This window comes from Semicossyphus pulcher, unplaced genomic scaffold, assembly GCF_022749685.1.
Source record: "Semicossyphus pulcher isolate SPU_LCO1_2020_fin unplaced genomic scaffold, fSemPul1.0.p SCAF_8, whole genome shotgun sequence".
Taxonomy (NCBI): domain Eukaryota; kingdom Metazoa; phylum Chordata; class Actinopteri; order Labriformes; family Labridae; genus Semicossyphus; species Semicossyphus pulcher.
In genome coordinates this window covers 31982795-32001672 of record NW_027211759.1, presented here as the reverse complement: position 1 = coordinate 32001672, position 18878 = coordinate 31982795, and the positions used below count along the sequence as shown (strand labels likewise).

Sequence of the window (18878 nt, the reverse complement as noted above, 5' to 3'; positions counted from 1 at the left end):
CGCTATCCATAAGAGGACTAATGTTTTACAGCTGTAAGCAGCCCAAGAGTGTGCCACCTTCCGAAAGACTCACAAGCCTAGAGTTCATTGGGGATCATACTGAACTTGAGGATGAGGTAGCAGCAGAGGAGGCTTAGGTCTTCAATGGTCTCATGAAGACAGGTCTATCAAACATAACTGCTGTCCAGCCATACCAAAGGCTGCTTGTTGTTCATTCCAGCCCTTGACAGGATTGACAGCATAAAAATGAGGGGAGAAATATAACAAATCCTGATGCCTCCATATGGACATGCTTCCCTGAATGTATAAAGTAATGTAAATGATCTGAATATTTGTAATTGTGTTTAGTTTAATACATCTGTGGGGGAAACCCACCTACAGCTGATTGAAAGTAGTAACTAGAAAAGGGTGACCTTGGCCTGTCCTTGTACTCTCTGTTGTGTACTTGTTCTGACATATTCTTTCCAGGAAGCTATGTCTGTTGGTTAAGCATTGTTGTTAATGGCTGTGTAAACTTGGGTTTCAGACGATTGAACAGCTTAAAGCAAAATGTGAGCCATCACTCCATCTTAGCTGGACATGAAAGGACACAGCAGTGATTTCACATTTGCATAAAACCTAATAGCATGTGACCAGAGAGATAGGCCTTATAAAAAAACAAAAGAACAACTAAAGAACATACAAGAGCAACTGTTGAACGACAGCAGTGTTTGTGGAGTCTTAAGACAGTTGAGGCCTTTAAAGATATAACCTTGAAGTTCTCAGTTACGTTCAATTTGGCGGAACCTAATGGTGATAAAAGGCAATTGCAGGAGCATATGTCCACATAACCAGGCGTCCACGGCTGGCTCCCTTTGTTACAGTTGTAACTCTTGATTTTCCTCGCTGACGGTCGCTTTCCTTTTTAGACTGTTTGCCTTCATCTGAGCGTCGAATTTGTTTCTTTTTCTTTGGATTTTCACTTATTTTTGAAGTTGTATCTGTAGTCATCCATCTTTTCTTTGTTTTTTCAGCCATAGTAGATTACTGTTTACTCACAACACTTGCAGAGACCGGAAAAGCAGCCGCTTACCTCCGCCTACCCTCACTGGCAGACCAACCACTGCTGGATGATGGAAAATGTGTCACTAACTGGGCGCCGCTTGTGATTTTTTTCCGCGAATGTCACCACAAACACTCAGTCTGTAATAATATACTGCAAATACAAAGGCTTTCATCAGTGGGTCATAGGCTCAAACACAATTGTGTTATCTCATTCGGAGATAGATAGTGATTTAACTGACATTTATTTAAAGTAAAATCTTCCAGTTTATATCATTAATGTCAACCTCAAGCGCTCACACAGCTGCAGAGGTAAAGACCTAAATTGTTGAATCATTTCAAGTTATATGAAAACTAAAGAAGTAATTGTAAGAAAGGAGTCGACAACTTTAATGGAAATTGTCTCATTGTTATCAAGGACACGTTAACTCTTCTTTTGAAGGGCATCTAGGGTTGTTTTTTTTAAATAAAAGTTTAACTTCAAAAATGTCTTTATTACTGAATACCAAAATATCTAACGTTTTAAGAATTTTTTGTATCTTTCTTTTCAATTGTTTTAGAGCACAGTGGACAATACCAGCTTGTTTGATAATGAAAAAACCTGTGACCCAGGATGTGCATTATAGGTGTTGCAAACCTGTACCTGTGGGATAAAGCAATCAACTGCTGTCTGCATGCACAAAGTACTTTCTGCCTTCAGCGTAAGGCAGACCAGCCAGGGGGAAAGGGAGCACAGGTGGGTTGTTTGATTTTTCAGACCTACTTTAGTGTTCTTTAATATGGAAACATTTAATCCCTCTACATATCTGAATCCCTTTGGGTTCATATAAAAGTGCCTGACATACATGAGCAACAATAGTTTTAACACATTTTTCTTTCTTTTCTATTTTATTTCAAAACTCTTGTTATAACAAGCATTCAAAATAAGATTAAAAAAAGAAAGAGGCTCCTAAAGTAATCATAATATGATTAATTCAAATAGAGTTGATTGGTTCAAATTTATTTGTATAGATTATATTTCACCTCTTTCCTCAACAGACATTGTTGCCCTTGTTTTCTCCAAGTTATCAAGGTTATCTTTGGTCGGTGTGTGTGTAATGATGCCGTTTACAACTTTGAGATTAATAATTACTAATTGTGTTATAATACTACAAAACAACACAAATATAAAGCAACAAAGCGACAAACCCAAACCTTTAGAAATCAGTACAGCTAACACACTGTTGACTCTGGATCTGTGTATTTCCTGGGGCAGCTCAGTGCAAAAAGATCTTTTGGTCGACCCTGTGATGTTAAATAGTCGTGTTATGCTTGGTAGCTCCTGTAATGAGACTTGTTTGACTGTTCACTGAACCTGCTGTCTAACATGGCCTCAGGCTCTTCCTGCTTGGTTAAGGTCAATTATAAAACCAGCCTCCTTCATACATCTTAGACAGCAGAATGGATCCATCACCATGACTGACTGACATGTGAGGCAAATACTTTATTTAATCTGCACAAAGACTGTATTTGCTGCTTTTGTGCTCACAATCTACTTAAATACAGAGAGGTCCATTCTGATATCCTGAATGGAGTTACCAGTTGTCAGCGACCGTGTTCGCCTGGCATCATACAGACCCAGTCTTCCTCTGTCAGTGGCCAACGCAAAGGAACCATCAGGAGCGTTTGATGAGTCTAGTTACTGTCAGTGTTACGGTGATGGGAGCAGTATAGCTTCCCTTGGATCTGCTCCAACTGGCTATGAGACTCTGGACGCGCCTCCACACTATGACTTCTACGCTAACACAGAGGTGTGGGGCCGGCGGAGGCGCTTCAGACCGTCTCTGTACCAGCTGCATGCAAACTTTGAGGTAAGGTTTTATTAGTTCATATGGTTCTTAACTGCTTATATAATACTTGCAACTAGAAATTATTTTTTTAGTTATTCTTTTTGTATGCCTTTAATACAGTTTCATATGACACAAGTTTTATGAACTTTGGTTGTTACCAAACAATTGTCACATGCATTTTTATGAATCGCCATTAAAAAAAAGAGAGCTGTTTCCAGCTCTGGTAGAAGAAGCCTTTGATGCTTTTCCTGAAGTGATCTGATTCAAAATATGGGTCTAAGAGGGTGCTGTATGTATGTATGACATGTGCTTGTCATTTCCCTAACTAGAATGACACTAGACCTCCCATATATGAGGAGACAACAGGTGAACAGATAAAAGGAGGAGACAGCTCTGAGGAGGATGAGGAGGAGCAGAAGGAGCCACCACCTGAACCTACTCGCTTCGGCTGGGTGCAGGGAGTCATGGTAGGTTGTGTTAGACCCGCCTGAGTGATGGAAGAGAACCGGGACTGTCAGGACTGTCCAGTAAAACACACAGCAGTTAGGCTAATGCTTTACAGTATCTGCAGATCTGTAGGAAGCACGACCCACAACTTGTTACATTGCTTCTCATTGTGTATGATACACATTGTAACCACCGGTAATGGGCCAAATCCTCTCGATGTCCCAGCCCTTGAACAACTAGTTGTGGTTAATATCACAAAGGATAGCTAGAGCATCTAGGAAAAGATCAGATCACTTTAACCTGCAGTGTTGGAAACACATCAGAGGTAGAAAGAGCACATCCAGCGCTTCTGTCTTTTTTCAGATCCGTTGCATGTTAAATATCTGGGGGGTGATCTTGTACCTGAGGCTGCCTTGGATCACTGCTCAGGCTGGCGTAGGTGTGTACAGAAAACCTCCATTCATCAACTTTTCAAATGCTTGATCCATGCAACATATTTCATATTAGATCAATCTTTGAAAGCTTCCGTCCGGTTCATTATTTTTCTTTTTCTCTTCTGCTTGTGTGTATGCCAGGTCTGACCTGGGTGATTATCCTGCTGTCCTCTTGTATAACTGGCATCACTGGTCTTTCAACCTCAGCAATCGCGACCAACGGAAAGGTCAAAGGAGGTCTGTTCACTCAGCAATACATGCAACACTCTACTTAGTATGTTTCTAATTACTTTGTACTATAATTAAAATGAACTAATATCATAACACATATACATTGTATGGCTGCACAATGGTGCAGTGGTTAGTGCTGTTGCCTCACAGCTCGAAGGTTTCTAGTTCAAACCCCGGTTCAGATGAAGTGGGCCTTTCTGTGTGGAGTTTGCATGCATGGGTTCCCTCCGGCTTCCTCCCACAGTCCAAACAAATGCACGTCAGGTGAATTGATGACTCTGACTTGCCGTAGGTGTGAGGATGAGCGTGAAAGGTTGTCTGTCTCTATGGTTCAGCCCTGTAATTGACTGCCGATCAGTCCAGGGTGTAACCCCGCCTCTCGGCCAATGACAGCTGGTATAGGCTCCAGCCCCCTGGGACCCTGATCAGGATAAGCGGTACAATAAATAAATGGATGGATATACACTGTATCTGACATTGGGATACCTAATAGGCTGACCACATTTCCAACAATACTTACTGTATATTTCTGGCTGCTCCCCCTCCCCCTCTCATCTTCAGGTGGGACCTACTTCCTGATCAGTCGAAGCCTCGGTCCTGAGCTGGGTGGATCCATCGGTCTGATTTTTGCTTTTGCCAACGCTGTAGCTGTGGCCATGCACACTGTGGGCTTTGCTGAGACTGTTACAGACCTCATGCGGGTATGTGAAGCAGCTTTTACAATGATGCACAATGCACAGTGAACACATTTTTTATTCTGTTTATACTTGTAATTTTCTAATTCTTCTCCTCAGGAACACGGAGCTGTCATGGTGGACAGAACCAATGACATCCGCATCATTGGCATCATCACTGTCACATGTCTGCTTGCCATCTCAATGGCTGGCATGGCATGGGAGTCAAAGGTAAGCTCAACCAATAATAATAATAAAGTATGTATAAATAAAGTGTGGTTGGACCAAATTAAAATGTAAACACAAAGATAAATCTGATGCATTGAATGGTTAAGTGTTGCAGAAGTAACATTACAACTTTCATTGGGAAACACACGTATTTGCTTTTTCGCAGTTAGATGGAAAAAATGATAATTCATAACTGAAGATATCAAATATTAATGTTTGGAGTCTAGAGGTAAGTGTAGAGGTTTTGAAGAACATTTGCTTAGCCAAGCTTCTCATTCACTGATGGCCCTGAACACAAAAAGCCTGAAACCAATCCCATTGGCCATATGTGGGGCTGTAGCTTCTCAGTTTGCTCTACCATGTGTGTATCAAGGCCTGAGTGTTTCATTTAACTACATAAAAGTTGCATTGAAATGTTCCTCATACTCACCATGCTAAAGAAACACAAATAGTCACCACAGAATGCTCATTATGTTTGTTATAAGCATAGGAAGCATGTTGAGCCTTGTTACCATGATAGACCCAAGTTAATTTATGAGTTTGGTGACAGTCGCTGTTCCACAAATGTCTGTTTGCATCCATAAGGTTTTTTGGTATATCGTGCATTCCACAGGCTCAGGTCCTGTTCTTTCTGGTCATCATGGTGTCATTTGTCAGTTACTTTGTTGGAACGATCATGCCTGCCTCACCACAGAAGCAAGCCAAGGGTTTCTTTAGCTACAAAGGTGATTATTCAGACCCTGCTTGGGAATCGTTTCAGCAATTCTTGGATGTCAAAAGAGATTTCATGATTCATTGTAGAGAGAGGCTATTGTGTTTTTAAAGAAAACAAGGATCAAAAATCTATTATATCAATTTTTTTAAAAACTGCTTTTTGATAGCAAGATCTTCGGTAAATGGAGTATTTCACCTTCAACAGCGGATATCTTTACGGCCAATTTTGTGCCCAACTGGCGAGGGCCAGAGGGCAGCTTCTTTGGCATGTTCTCCATTTTCTTCCCCTCAGCTACGGGCATCCTGGCAGGAGCTAACATCTCTGGAGATCTGAAGGTATGTCTGTTTGTTTCTTGTTCTCTTTTTTTGAAATGGATTTAGATTTTTTTTTTTTTTTTACATGCATTGTTCTAAACCTGCCAGCTTGCCTTGCACACCATCCTGCAATGATATGCACACATGTCATGTTTGTGGAATTCATTATTTAATAGTTATGTAAAAAAAACCTTATGCTAATGTCCTTTGTCCTCTCCTTTCCAGAATCCAACAGTAGCCATTCCCAGAGGAACACTGATGGCAATATTCTGGACCACCATCTCCTACCTCATCATCACTGCTACCATCGGTATGTACGTCTGAACTGGGAACAGAATCTTTTCTTTACGGTAGTCTGCCTTTCACCCGTAGATTTAGAACCAACATTTCTGTTAATATGAATAAAGAATACCTTTACGTACTTTTATATGCGTCTGCAGTGCAACGGCAGCAGCCTTGTACAGCTGTCTTTATTGCTCTCCCAACTCCCAGTATCTCGCCCATTCTCATGAATTCTATCTCTTGAATAGGCAATGTCTCAGAGCGCTGTAAGAGAATTTATAAAATCTGTACAAATGACCACTTGGACTCGAAAATGAATCATTACATTTTGGTGGTCAAAGGTCAGCTCTGTTCTATTTTGTGAATTGGATATCTCTGAAACACCTTGAGGGTATTTTATTACATCTGCAAAACGTCCACTTTGACTGAAAGTTGAACCAATTACACTACAGTGATCAAAGGTTACTGTGACAAAACATGTTTTTCCCCATAATTCAGAATTCATTAGCTGATTATGACAAAATCTGACATAAATGTCTGATTGGATAAACTAAAGTCAAAGGTCAAAGGTCAACTTTACAATGAGACCATAATGTCCTGGAAAAAATAAGGAGCAGGAGGGAGATTGTGACCATATTCACATCTCGTCAGATACAAAATTGGTGGCACTAATTTTGGGTGCTCATTGTCATGGTTACATGACAGTACACATTGCTCCATCAGCATCTGCTTTGATGGCAAAGAAGGTGAACACATTCAAGGAATCAAACTATTGTTTTCAATCAGTTTATAGATTCTAAGACATACGGTAGTACAGGAACAAAAAAGCATAAAAAAGTTCTTGCACTACAAGTCGAAAATTTGCCTCGGGCAAATTTCACAGGGGCATCCTTTCTCCTTGGCCGCTGAGCTCAGATTAGAAACAACTGCCATTATTGAGTGAAATGTAAGAAACCACTGTAGAGAAAAAGTAAGAGTAACAGAAGAGGGATCCTTTTTTTCAGCAATTCATATCACAGTTACAGAGTAGACCAACATTACCGCACATAATCATTACGGCAAAATGACAGATAGTTCATAGGTGCATTTGAAGAACTGATTGATGAGTAACCACAGGTGTCACCAAACAAACCTGAGCGCGCCAATCTCATTTCATCTGGAAAAGGACAGACTAAGACTCACAAGCATAAAGCTGTAGGAAACATCAAGGTCATTGTTCCTGCTACAATGAGCATCATGGTATTGTCATTGCACCATATGATGAAGCTCTCTATCTCTCTTCTCTACTCCTCAGAAAAAAAAAATCTCAAAGACATATATCATACATACATAGTGATTTACCAAAGAGTGACTTCACCAAAAAACTTTTTTTACCTCCTTCAGATTCCACATATATTTTGTGTCTGGACAGACTGCAAATTGACTGTTTGACGCAAGTATAATGAAGAGTATTTAAATTAATGGAATGATCAATTTGAATAGAAATTGATATATAAATGTTGATGTGGTAGCAACATGCTGACATACTGTATAGTACGCATGATAAAAAACTGCTGAAATGCTCCATCCATTGAGTTTGTTTAACTGTAATTGAATTTATTTCCAACCAGTCTTACGGACAACATGCATGAAACTAATAAATTCAAAATTGTGTTCATTTGTGCATTTTATTTTCATATATTTGATTTTAAAGTTGTGTATGTTTGTGTCCATGTGTGTCTCAGCTTCTTGTGTGGTGCGGGATGCTTCTGGCCTGTTAAACGACACCCTGTCCCTGACCTCACCCAGCAATGATTGTGTTGGTTTAGCTTGTCAGTATGGATGGGACTTCACTGAGTGTATCAACAACAACACATGCACCTACGGCATCAGTAACTACTATCAGGTCAGCACAAACTCACACACTCAGGACACGGAGTGGTGATATGTGTCTTTATTCTACTATCCATGTAAAGCCTTTCTAGATATTGTTTGTTTGTTTGTTTGTTTTATATAAAACATAATTCTTACATAAATTCTGCATAAAGCCCTCTTTTAAATTTCCAAATCTCATCTCAAACATTTACTACCTGTTTAAACAGTGACAGCACCAAGTCAACATTGATGTTGCATGAATGATTCAGTCTCCCGCTGTCTTAATCAGACACATTAACAGTAGGTCACCTGGTAGACAAACAGGAAGTTTCTCTTCCAGTGAAATAATTGATCGTGAAAAGTAAACAGTATATTTGTGTCTCCAGTCGATGAGCATGGTGTCAGCCTTCGCCCCTCTCATCACTGCTGGTATATTTGGAGCAACACTGTCCTCTGCTTTGGCCTGTCTGGTGTCTGCTCCTAAAGTGTTCCAGGTTCAAACACACACACACAAACACACATAAAACTAGATATGCTATATTCTCTTAATAAACATATTATTTCTCTAACATTTGATATTAGTTGCCTTTTCTATCTCCCTCGGCCTGTTTAAACACAAGTGTTTTGAGTGTCTTATTATCGCTTCTTTGATAATTACAAATGATTTATTTCGGCCTTACCCTTTTTTTCTTGCAGTGTCTGTGCAAGGACAAACTGTACCCTCTAATCGGCTTCTTTGGCAAAGGTTACGGAAAGAATGATGAACCGCTCAGAAGCTACCTGCTGACATACATCATTGCGGCCTGCTTCATTATCATTGGTGAGGCTTTGAAGAGAACCTCTGATCTCTGTAGATGACCAATAGGAATGGTAGCAATTGAAGTCTGAATGGAAAGTAGAATGCCTTGTGCACTGAATGGCAGTAAGCAAAAAAGATTGTATAATGTATCGAGGGTAAGGTGTAACTGTTCTCTGTAATTTCAGCCAAAAGAATATACTATAGAAAGTGTAGTTATAATTCTTTGTATCTATATAAACTATAATAGTTTTTTGGTTAACATGGTAAAGAAAGTGCAGTTTAATACGAGAGCTAACAACAGAAAAGTAAATGGTATATATGTGTACAGTGCAGCCAAGCAAGTTAATAAAAGATGCCACTAAGTTATAAATGTAATAATTATTATCAATTCATGCTTCTCATGGCATGACTGGTTTCCACACAACAGCAGGAACCAGTGACAGGGCGTGATGAGTCGGAGATGTACGTCTCTTCATCTGACAGCTCCTTGTTTCTGTTCCATTACTACCTTACCAAAATCAAAAATTATTCCTTAACATCTCAATAAATACAACCCTGCGTTTCAACACTTACTTTGCTTGCAAAGCAGGAGCAGCAGCAGCAGCAGCAGTAGTAGTAGGGAAAGATGGGTTTGCATTAGCTTAATACAGCTCTGACACAGCATGAGGGGAGTGAGCAGTAACTAACAGTAACCCTGGAGAACTTGCTGCTTCGTTTCTTGTAAATCCCTCTTGTGCATGTCGGCAATTTCAATTCAGCGTGGGATTGGTGGACCCTGCTGATAGTAGTGAAAACTTAATGTATGTATGAATAAGAGTCTAAATATATTGAACTGTTATTGAAAGATGTCATGAATAGTGTTAAAATAAGAATTCACTGAATGAAAAACACCACGTTTCTCCTTACTTCATCCAGCCGAGTTGAACACCATCGCGCCTATCATCTCCAACTTCTTCCTCTGCTCCTACTCTCTGATCAACTTCAGCTGCTTCCATGCCTCCATCACAAACTCACCAGGTAATGAAAGTCACTGACAGATGGTTACTAAATACATACAAGACTTAGGCCCTGCAAGCAGATTTCTCGACATTCTGTGTGGATACTCACTGGTGTTTGTCTACAGGTTGGCGGCCGTCCTTTAGGTTCTACAGTAAGTGGCTGTCCTTGCTGGGAACGATCTGCTGCGTGGTGATCATGTTCCTGCTGAATTGGTGGGCAGCCCTCATCGCCTTTGGTATCGTCTTCCTTCTCTTGGGATACACACTCTACAAGAAGCCTGGTAAGCTCACACACATAACAGACAGTCCACACAGCACCCGGCTTACGCCTCCTCTTTTCCATCCTAACTCTGCTGCTCTCCTCTGTGGTTAGCTGTAAACTGGGGATCCTCAGTGCAGGCCAGCTCCTACAGCATGGCTCTGAACCAGTGTGTCGGCCTCAACCACGTGGAGGACCATGTCAAGAATTACAGGTAAGTTACAGGATGTGATCAAACACTTAAAGATCAAACAGCCTTTAAGTATTACAAGCTTCTGCAGTGGCTCCAGTAACCACCAGTTTTTGGTATGTAAAAAGTATTGAGTTATTATAAAAAAGACAAATTTAATGAAGTTAAAAAGAGAATATTTCTATCTGTGATGTAGTTAAGTGATTACTGTACTTCATTACTGTATCTTCTCTGATGTATTTGCCACTTTAACATGAGTGCAGATTACGTTGAAGTTCTTGAAGACACTTCCCCTCTCATCCAAAAGGCTTCTTCAGTTCTAAACTGACTGGTGGACGGAGCTAGTATGCTAATAGATGTGTAATAAAATAAGAACATCTATTAGCATACTAATAACCTACAGGGTCTTATATTTCTAGCTCTGTCCACCCCTCAGTTCAGAACTGAAGAAGCCTTTCGGATGAGAGGTGAAGCGTCCTCAGGAACTTCAACCAAGCCTTTTGGATTAAGCTTAGAATTCCATCTGGAATCCTGCACAAAGCCTGCTCCTTTAAAGTTAAGAAGCATCTTTGGTGAAAACTGTTAAAAAAAAAGGTCCTCGTTAGGGGTCAAATTTAATCTACCTGTGGTACTCTTACAAACATGATGGCTCACCTAACTCTATTTTGACAAATGTTCCATTATCTGGTGTTTATATAATGAGGGGATAAATCATCATGCAGTCCAGAGAGTTGCTTGCTGTTGTCGACCTTCCTTTGGTTTGACATTTGTAGAAATAAAAGTCTCTTTTGCTGAGTCAGACAGAAGATCAATGTCTGTCAGTTAATAGTAGTTAATAGTTTTAGCTTAGCTTATTTTAGTTTGGCTTAGCAAAAAGCCTTGAAACAGGTAGAAACAGCTAGCCCTGCTCTGTCCAAAGTAGCACCAGGACCAGTGCTACCAGGATGAATATAAAATGTGCTTATATGTGGTTTTGTTATTTTTGGACAGAACCAGACAATGCATGTTATTTAATTCCTTATTTTCTAAAAGAAACAAGAACATTTCCTTTAAGGTCAAACTCTAAAATGGGAAAAAAACAAACAAACAATCGAGCAAAGCACTGTGTTGACAGTGGCTGTATGTCTCAACAGAGGAGGCAATTATAAAAGAGTTTCATTATAAAACAGACTTAGAGTTAAACAGAAAACTCATAGTCGTGATCATGTAAAATTGTTTATCAATCTCATGAACGCAGTAAAAAATGTTCATGGAGACAGTACAGTTTGTTAAAGATGTGTCTGCAGGAGTTTCTGTCTAAAACACTCAACATCTGACTGTGAATTTGCTCACCATTTAGGCCTCAGTGTTTGGTGCTAACAGGTCCTCCCAGCAGTCGCCCAGCTCTGGTAGATCTCGTCTCCTGCTTCACAAAGAGTCTCAGTCTCATGATGTGCGGCAATGTGATCACTGTGAGTACGACTAAACATGTACATCACCCAGTGAAGATCTTTGGTTTGACACCTGATCCAGTAAAAAACAAACAAAAAAAGACCAAACATAATTTGAAATTATTTCACAGCCATGTCAGCTGTCAGTGCGGTTTTAGTTTTGATTATGCATTTGACCCTGTATGTGTCAGGCTGATGCCTCCCCATCAGCAGTGGACCAGGCGAGTAGCGACAGTCATGTTTCCTGGTTGAACCAAAGGAACGTGAAGTCATTCTACAGAGGTGTGCTGACGACAGAGCTGCGATCAGGTGTCAACATGCTGCTGCAGGTGAGAAATACACTTCATTCATTCTGTCCTGTTCAGTTCTTTTCTAATGAAATGTCTTCATCAACTGAGCTTTGTTGGGCTGGCTTGAGAGTTTGAGGTTAACCCTGGTTTTTCAGTCTTACAATTATGGCTCAGCTTTGATCACCTCATATAAGTTTCTTAGAATAGATAAAATTCTGCTTTCATGTTAAAGTGACGAGTAAAACATAAGAACACAGCAACTAACACCTAAGTGCAATTCACTTTAAGATGCACTTTGCTTAAATATAAACTATAGTATGTATAAGCATTTTCTGCTGATTCATAATTCTCCTTCTTCCAAATCTCAGAGGGAAATATGTCCTTTTTACACCACTTCTTTCCACCAACACTAATAGCTACTCATGGAAAAATCTTATAATGTCAGTGAAGGAAAGACTATTAGAAAAAAATCACCCAAATTCTATCTATCTTCTAATAAATATGTATATACCTACTGCCTTCAGTATTTCAAGACTGTATCAAGATCTGATGGTGTCGCTTTGATTGCTTCTTTCATGTGTACAAATTCATATTGGATTAATAAAGCCTGAGTTAGCTGTACCAGTTTTCAACATGCCACTATGTGTGAGATCAGTGATCCAGGATGGTCAATGTTAGGTTCCTTTTCTGTCCACCAGGGGGCAGGTTTGGGCCGAATGAAGCCAAATGTTCTGCTGATAGGTTTCAAGAGAAACTGGCGCAGTGACACGCCTCAGGCTGCACACAACTACATAGGAATACTGCAGTGAGTCCAGAGGGGATTAATAAACCCCTTCCTGTGTGTGTATATTTATGAACTATTATTATAATAATAACAAAGCAGATAATCATAAAGCTTTCCAATGTCAAAACTCAACATTGTGTTGCAGTGATGCATTTGACCTTCAGTACGGCGTGTGCGTGCTGAGAATGAGGGAAGGACTGGATGTGTCTCATCCATCTCAATCTCATGGTGAGAGCCAAACCTCTAATTAAAGCAGAGTACATTAATTTTACACCCTCAATGAACCCTGACTGCTGCTACACTATCTCTGTCAGTTTGTTAGGCTTTAACAAGGGGCATGGTGGGAAGGGGTGCCCACATTCATCCATCATCATTTGAGTTGTTGTACAAATTCTTCTCTTTTGAAATCAGTGAATCCAGCCTTTGATGCAGGACCAGAGAGCATAAACACCACCTCTGCCACGTCCTGTATTCAAACGAGCACTACATGTAAGTATATACATAGATCATATCATTAGGAGTCATGTATTTTACAACTGGAAGCAGTTTTAACAAATTACTTGCTGAATCCAGAAGAGGTAAAAGCTGTAAATGGCACTGATAAGTGTTTAGTCCTGAATTGATGTCATTTAAATCTAATTAAAAATAATGTTTTCTGTGTATACAAAATTGCTTGCAGCAACCATTCCCATTGAAGTGGCGTCTCAGGCGAGTACTGTGTTCCAGAAAAAACAAGGAAAGAAGACCATCGATGTGTACTGGCTGTCTGATGATGGAGGTCTGAACTTCTCTCCAAGAATTCATCCCTTTATTTTCATAAAACAAGAACAATAGCACAGGTTACCCCTGTGGTTGAATGTAGTATTATACTGTATTTAAGTAAAACATACAAGGTACTTTACTTAACTTGAGTATTCTCACTGTATGCTACTTCACTTCTACTCCATTATATCTCAGAGGCTAGTATTGTCATTTTTGTATTTATATGCTTATCCCTTTACTTTTGCATGACATCTATATCCCTGATTACTTTTCTGATCAGTTTTTCATTCCCTTCTTGTCCAGCTAAAAAAATCTCTAAATCTATGTTTATGTTAAAAATATCCTACTTTTAAACAAAAATACACAATTAAATGCCAACTAAGGAATCAAAGTGATTTCATAATCAGTCATCAAACACAGATTGATCACCTTATCTAACCAGCATTTCTACTTTGAATACTTTAATTAAAATACTTACATTTTATTGATAAAATACTTTTACTTGAGTAAGGTTAAGAATGCAGGCCGTTCACGTGGAGTGCAGTATTTGCAGAGTGTGCTATCAGTACTTTTACCTCTCTGTGTTTGTGTTTGGTGTATGTGGTTCACCAGGTTTGACCCTCCTGCTGCCCTACCTCTTGACTCGGAGGAAGCGCTGGGCAGCATGTAAGGTGCGAGTGTTTGTGGGAGGAGATTCAGACAAGAAGGAAGAGCAGAGAGAAGAGTAAAAACTTTGAATTCTTTTTTTATCATTTCATATTCATTCAAACAGAGATTTGTGTTCATTTAAAACATATTCCTTGTATACAAATAGCACCTTTTCCTGCATGTCTTTCATGATTAAAAGACACAAGCTTCTGTATGATATTGAAAACTTTATTGTATTGCTACAGTTTAACAATCTCTTTCCAGAGTGTTGGCACTGATAAAGAAGTTCCGTCTTGGTTTCCATGATGTAGAAGTGCTTCCTGACATCTATCAGAATCCTCAGCCTGGAAAGTAAGACTGCTGAAGTTTGTTTATAGGAGTAAAACAAAGCATAAACAATGGGGGAGAAGGTGTTTTGATCAGGGCCGTGGTTACTGACTGGGTACCCTGCAGAACTTCAGGCTTTTTTTTTTACCAAACCTACATGTCTGTATCATACTTGTACCTTAAAGTGAAAAAGGCTTTATGATAGCGCAGATCCTGGATTAGATCATTCACAAAATAGACGTAACAGTTCTGTCATTTGAGTCTCGTTTACTCTGGCAAAATAGTCTAAATAAATACAGGAAGGCCCTACGGCATGCTCGAGGTGTCTACTACTCCTCCCTCATAGAAGAAAATAAAAAGAATCCCAGGTACCTTTTCAGCACTGTAGCCAGGCTGACAGAGAGTCACAGCTCCACTGAGCCAAGTATTCCTATAGGCCTCAGCAGTGATGATTTCATGAGCTTCTTTAATGACAAAATCCTAAAGATTAGAGACGAAATTTGTAACCTCCTGCCGTTAACTGGTGCAGATCAATCAATCAATCAAATTTTATTTGTATAGCGCCAAATCATAACCAGGGTTATCTCGAGACACTTTACAGAAAGAGCAGGTCTAGACCAACTCTTTGTTAAGTTATTTAAAGAGAGGCCCAACATGAATCACCATGAGTAGCACTTAGCAATTCGGCACATTGGCAGAAAAACGTCCTTTTAACAGGCAGAAACCTCGAGCAGAACCAGACTCATGTTGAACAGCCATCTGCCTCGACTGGATGGGCCGAAAATGGGATAGAAGGAGATGCAGGATAGAGACAGGCAAAGAGAGCAACAACAACATATGTTCTTGTTACCACAACAACATATGTCCTTGTTACATGAACAACAACAGACACATACTTATGGTTACAATGCCAATAATAGTGGTAGACTAGGGTGAAGATTGGCTAAATAAATAAATAAATTAGCGAGAGAAGCAGAGTAATGATAAAGGCTGAGGTAATCGTAATTGTAACAGTTGAAGGTGTATCTTTGGAAACTGCTCAAAAACCTGATGTTTACCTTGACTGTTTCTCTCCAATTGACCTTCCTGAGCTAAATTCTCTGATATCTTCGTCTAAACCATCAACCTGTCTTTTAGACCCGATTCCAACCAAGCTGCTTAAGGAAGTCTTTCCCTCAATTAGCACTTATTTACTTGATATGATCAATATGTCTTTATCGACGGGCTATGTACCCCAGTCTTTTAAACTAGCTGTAATAAAGCCACTTCTTAAAAAGCCTACCCTAGATTCAGGCACCTTAGCTAACTATAGACCTATATCTAACCTTCCCTTTATCTCAAAGATCCTTGAGAAAGCAGTCGCTAATCAATTATGTGACTTTCTTCAAAACAACAGTTTATTTGAGGACTTTCAGTCAGGATTTAGAGTCCACCACAGCACTGAGACAGCACTTGTGCGCGTTTCAAATGATCTACTTACTGCTTCAGACAGAGGACTTCTCTCTGTACTCGTCCTGTTAGATCTTAGTGCCGCTTTCGACACGATAGACCATCACATCCTGTTACAGAGACTCGAACATTTGAATGTCATTACAGGATCTGCATTAAGTTGGTTTAAATCTTTAAATCTAAATTTTTCAGATCGATCTCAGTTTTTTAATGTTCATGATGTGTCCTCTATGCACACCAAAGTTAGTCATGGAGTTCCACAAGGTTCTGTGCTCGGACCGATTCTTTTTACCTTATATATGCTTCCTCTTGGTCATATCATGAGGAAACACTCCATTAATTTTCATTGTTATGCAGATGATACTGAATTATACTTATCTATGAAGCCAGACGAAACCAATCAGCTATCTAAACTAGAAGCATGCCTTAAGGACATAAAGATCTGGATGACTAGAAACTTTCTGCTACTTAATTCAGACAAAACTGAAGTTATTGTGCTCGGCCCAAAACACCTTAGAGATTCTTTCTCTAATGATATAGCTGCCCTAGATGGCATCAGCCTGGCATCCAGCACTACTGTTAGGAATCTGGGAGTTCTATTTGATCAGGATATGTCCTTCATCTCCCACATAAAACAAATATCAAGGACAGCCTTCTTTCATCTTCGCAACATAGCAAAAATCAGACACATCTTGTCTCAAAACGATGCAGAAAAACTAGTCCATGCATTCGTTACTTCCAGGTTGGATTATTGTAACTCGTTACTATCAGGCTGCCCTAATAAGTCACTAAAAACTCTGCAGCTGGTACAAAATGCTGCAGCACGTGTGCTGACAAGAACTAGGAAGAGAGATCACATCTCTCCTGTATTAGCCTCTCTGCACTGGCTTCCTGTAAAATCTAGAATAGAATTTAAAATCCTTCTTCTTACTTACAAAGCTCTTAATGGTCAGGCACCATCATATCTTAAAGAGCTCATAGTGCCATATTACCCCTCTGGAACATTGCGCTCCCTGGATGCAGGCCTGCTTGTGGTACCTAAAGTCTCTAAGAGTAGTGTTGGAGGTAGAGCCTTCAATTACCAGGCCCCCCTCCTCTGGAACAATCTACCAGTCAAGGTCCGGGAGGCAGACACCCTCTCTTCTTTTAAGAGTAGACTTAAAACTTTCCTCTTTGATAAAGCTTATAGTTAGGGCTGGCTCAGGCTTGGACTAGCCCATAGTTATGCTGCTATAGGTTTAGACTGCCGGGGGGATCTGACACATCAAGCTTCTCTCTCTCTCTCTCTCTCCCTCTCTCCCTCTCCCTCTCTCCCTCTCTCTCTCTCTCTCTCTCTGTCATATTAATGCAGCTCATTAACTCTGTATCTTCTGGTCCCATTAACATTACTAACCACATATCTTCCCGGGAGTTCTTGTGCTCCCTTGTCTTGAAGGTTCCTGGGGATCGTTGCTGCAGACCACCTGCTGCTGTGGACCTGCTCGACTGCAACAACTACTAACATCAGCCTTCCCCATAGTATCATTATTGTTGCTAATAGTAGACCTGTTGACTTCAACTGTTACAATTACGATTACCTCAGCCTTTATCATTACTCTGCTTCCCTCGCTAATTTATTCATTTATTTATTTTGCTAATCTTCGCCCTAGTCTACCACTATTATTGGCATTGTAACCACCATGTCTGTTGTTGTTCATGTAACAAGGACATATGTTGTTGTGGTAACAAGAACATATGTTGTTGTTGCTCTCTTTGCCTGTCTCTATCCTGAATCTCCTTCTATCCCATTTTCGGCCCATCCAGTCGAGGCAGATGGCTGTTCAACATGAGTCTGGTTCTGCTCCGAGGTTTCTGCCTATTAAAAGGAAGTTTTTCTGCCAATGTGCCGAATATTGCTAAGTGCTACTCATGGTGATTCATGTTGGGCCTCTCTTTAAATAACATAAAGAGTCGGTCTAGACCTGCTCTTTCTGTAAAGTGTCTCGAGATAACTCTGGTTATAATTTGGTGCCATACAAATAAAATTTGATTTGATTTGATTTAAATTTGAATTTGATTTGAGGCTTATTTGTCTGCCAGCTTTCATGGCACTGTCCCAGTTGTGCTGCTGTTTATACCAAGGGTGAAACCTTGACACTAAGGTGGCCTGATAAAGTAAAAATAAAAATAGAACCATCATATTAGAAGGAAATAATCAATGAATTCACTTGATTTATATTATTATTGCTAACTGCAATTACCCATGACCCCCGTGTGTCTCTGTGTGTTCCAGTGTTCATCAGTTTGAGAATATGTTGGGTCGCTTCAGGCTGGATACAAACCCCAAACAGGACTGTGACTCTGGAGCAGCAAGACAGCAGGGGGAGCCGTGGATGATCACTGACCTGGATATAGAGAGGAACAAGGGCAAGGTCTGACTAATAAACATGGACTCTCACAAACTGTTGTAACCTGGATCGCATATAAACTTTAAAAGGAAGAATTAATAAAATTCCCTGTCTTTCTTGACTTAAATTGTAAACTTTCTCTGTGTGATTCAGTCTCTCCGTCAGATCCGTCTAAATGAGGTGTTGCAGGATTACTCAAGAGACGCTGCTCTGATTGTTATGTAAGTACAGTCATTCTTCTTTTCGGGTTCTTGGAGTGCTCTTTGATCAGCTGTGGATGTTTTTAACTCATAATAATAAGTCAACAAACACAAACTGATCACCACATTAAACCCCTGTCGGCTGTGTCTGTGTGTCCTGACAGTACCATGCCTGTGGGGAGGAGAGGGGCATGTCCCAGCACACTTTACCTGGCATGGCTCGACGTCATGTCACGTGACCTGAGACCTCCAGTCCTATTGGTCAGAGGAAACCAGGAGAACGTCCTCACCTTCTACTGCCAGTGA

The 18878-nt window shown here is 40.1% G+C and overlaps 1 protein-coding gene across 1 annotated transcript; it reads left to right on the top strand.

Annotated features, from left to right (window-relative positions):
• Nucleotides 1–2609: 2609 nt before the first annotated feature.
• On the top strand, nt 2610–18878 carry slc12a3 (solute carrier family 12 member 3). The gene is made up of 26 exons (XM_069687127.1): nt 2610–2891; nt 3200–3337; nt 3681–3756; nt 3893–3988; nt 4544–4683; nt 4777–4887; nt 5498–5609; nt 5804–5934; nt 6139–6223; nt 7920–8080; nt 8436–8543; nt 8746–8869; nt 9764–9865; nt 9972–10127; nt 10220–10319; nt 11635–11746; nt 11917–12054; nt 12714–12820; nt 12945–13027; nt 13211–13288; nt 13479–13577; nt 14174–14285; nt 14474–14560; nt 18258–18396; nt 18526–18593; nt 18737–18878. Exons 1-26 carry the CDS (start codon nt 2610–2612, stop codon nt 18876–18878), a joined length of 3087 nt encoding a protein of 1028 aa, XP_069543228.1.

What these genes read in the sequence shown, in the direction of transcription:
- slc12a3 (XM_069687127.1), top strand. Translation starts at nt 2,610, where the DNA reads ATGGAGTTACCAGTTGTCAGCGACCGTGTTCGCCTGGCATCATACAGA. An exon ending in CACTGCTCAGGCTGGCGTAG is followed by an intron (nt 3,757 to 3,892) that starts GTGTGTACAGAA and finishes TGTGTATGCCAG; the next exon opens with GTCTGACCTGGGTGATTATC. An exon ending in AACTACATAGGAATACTGCA is followed by an intron (nt 12,821 to 12,944) that starts GTGAGTCCAGAG and finishes ATTGTGTTGCAG; the next exon opens with TGATGCATTTGACCTTCAGT.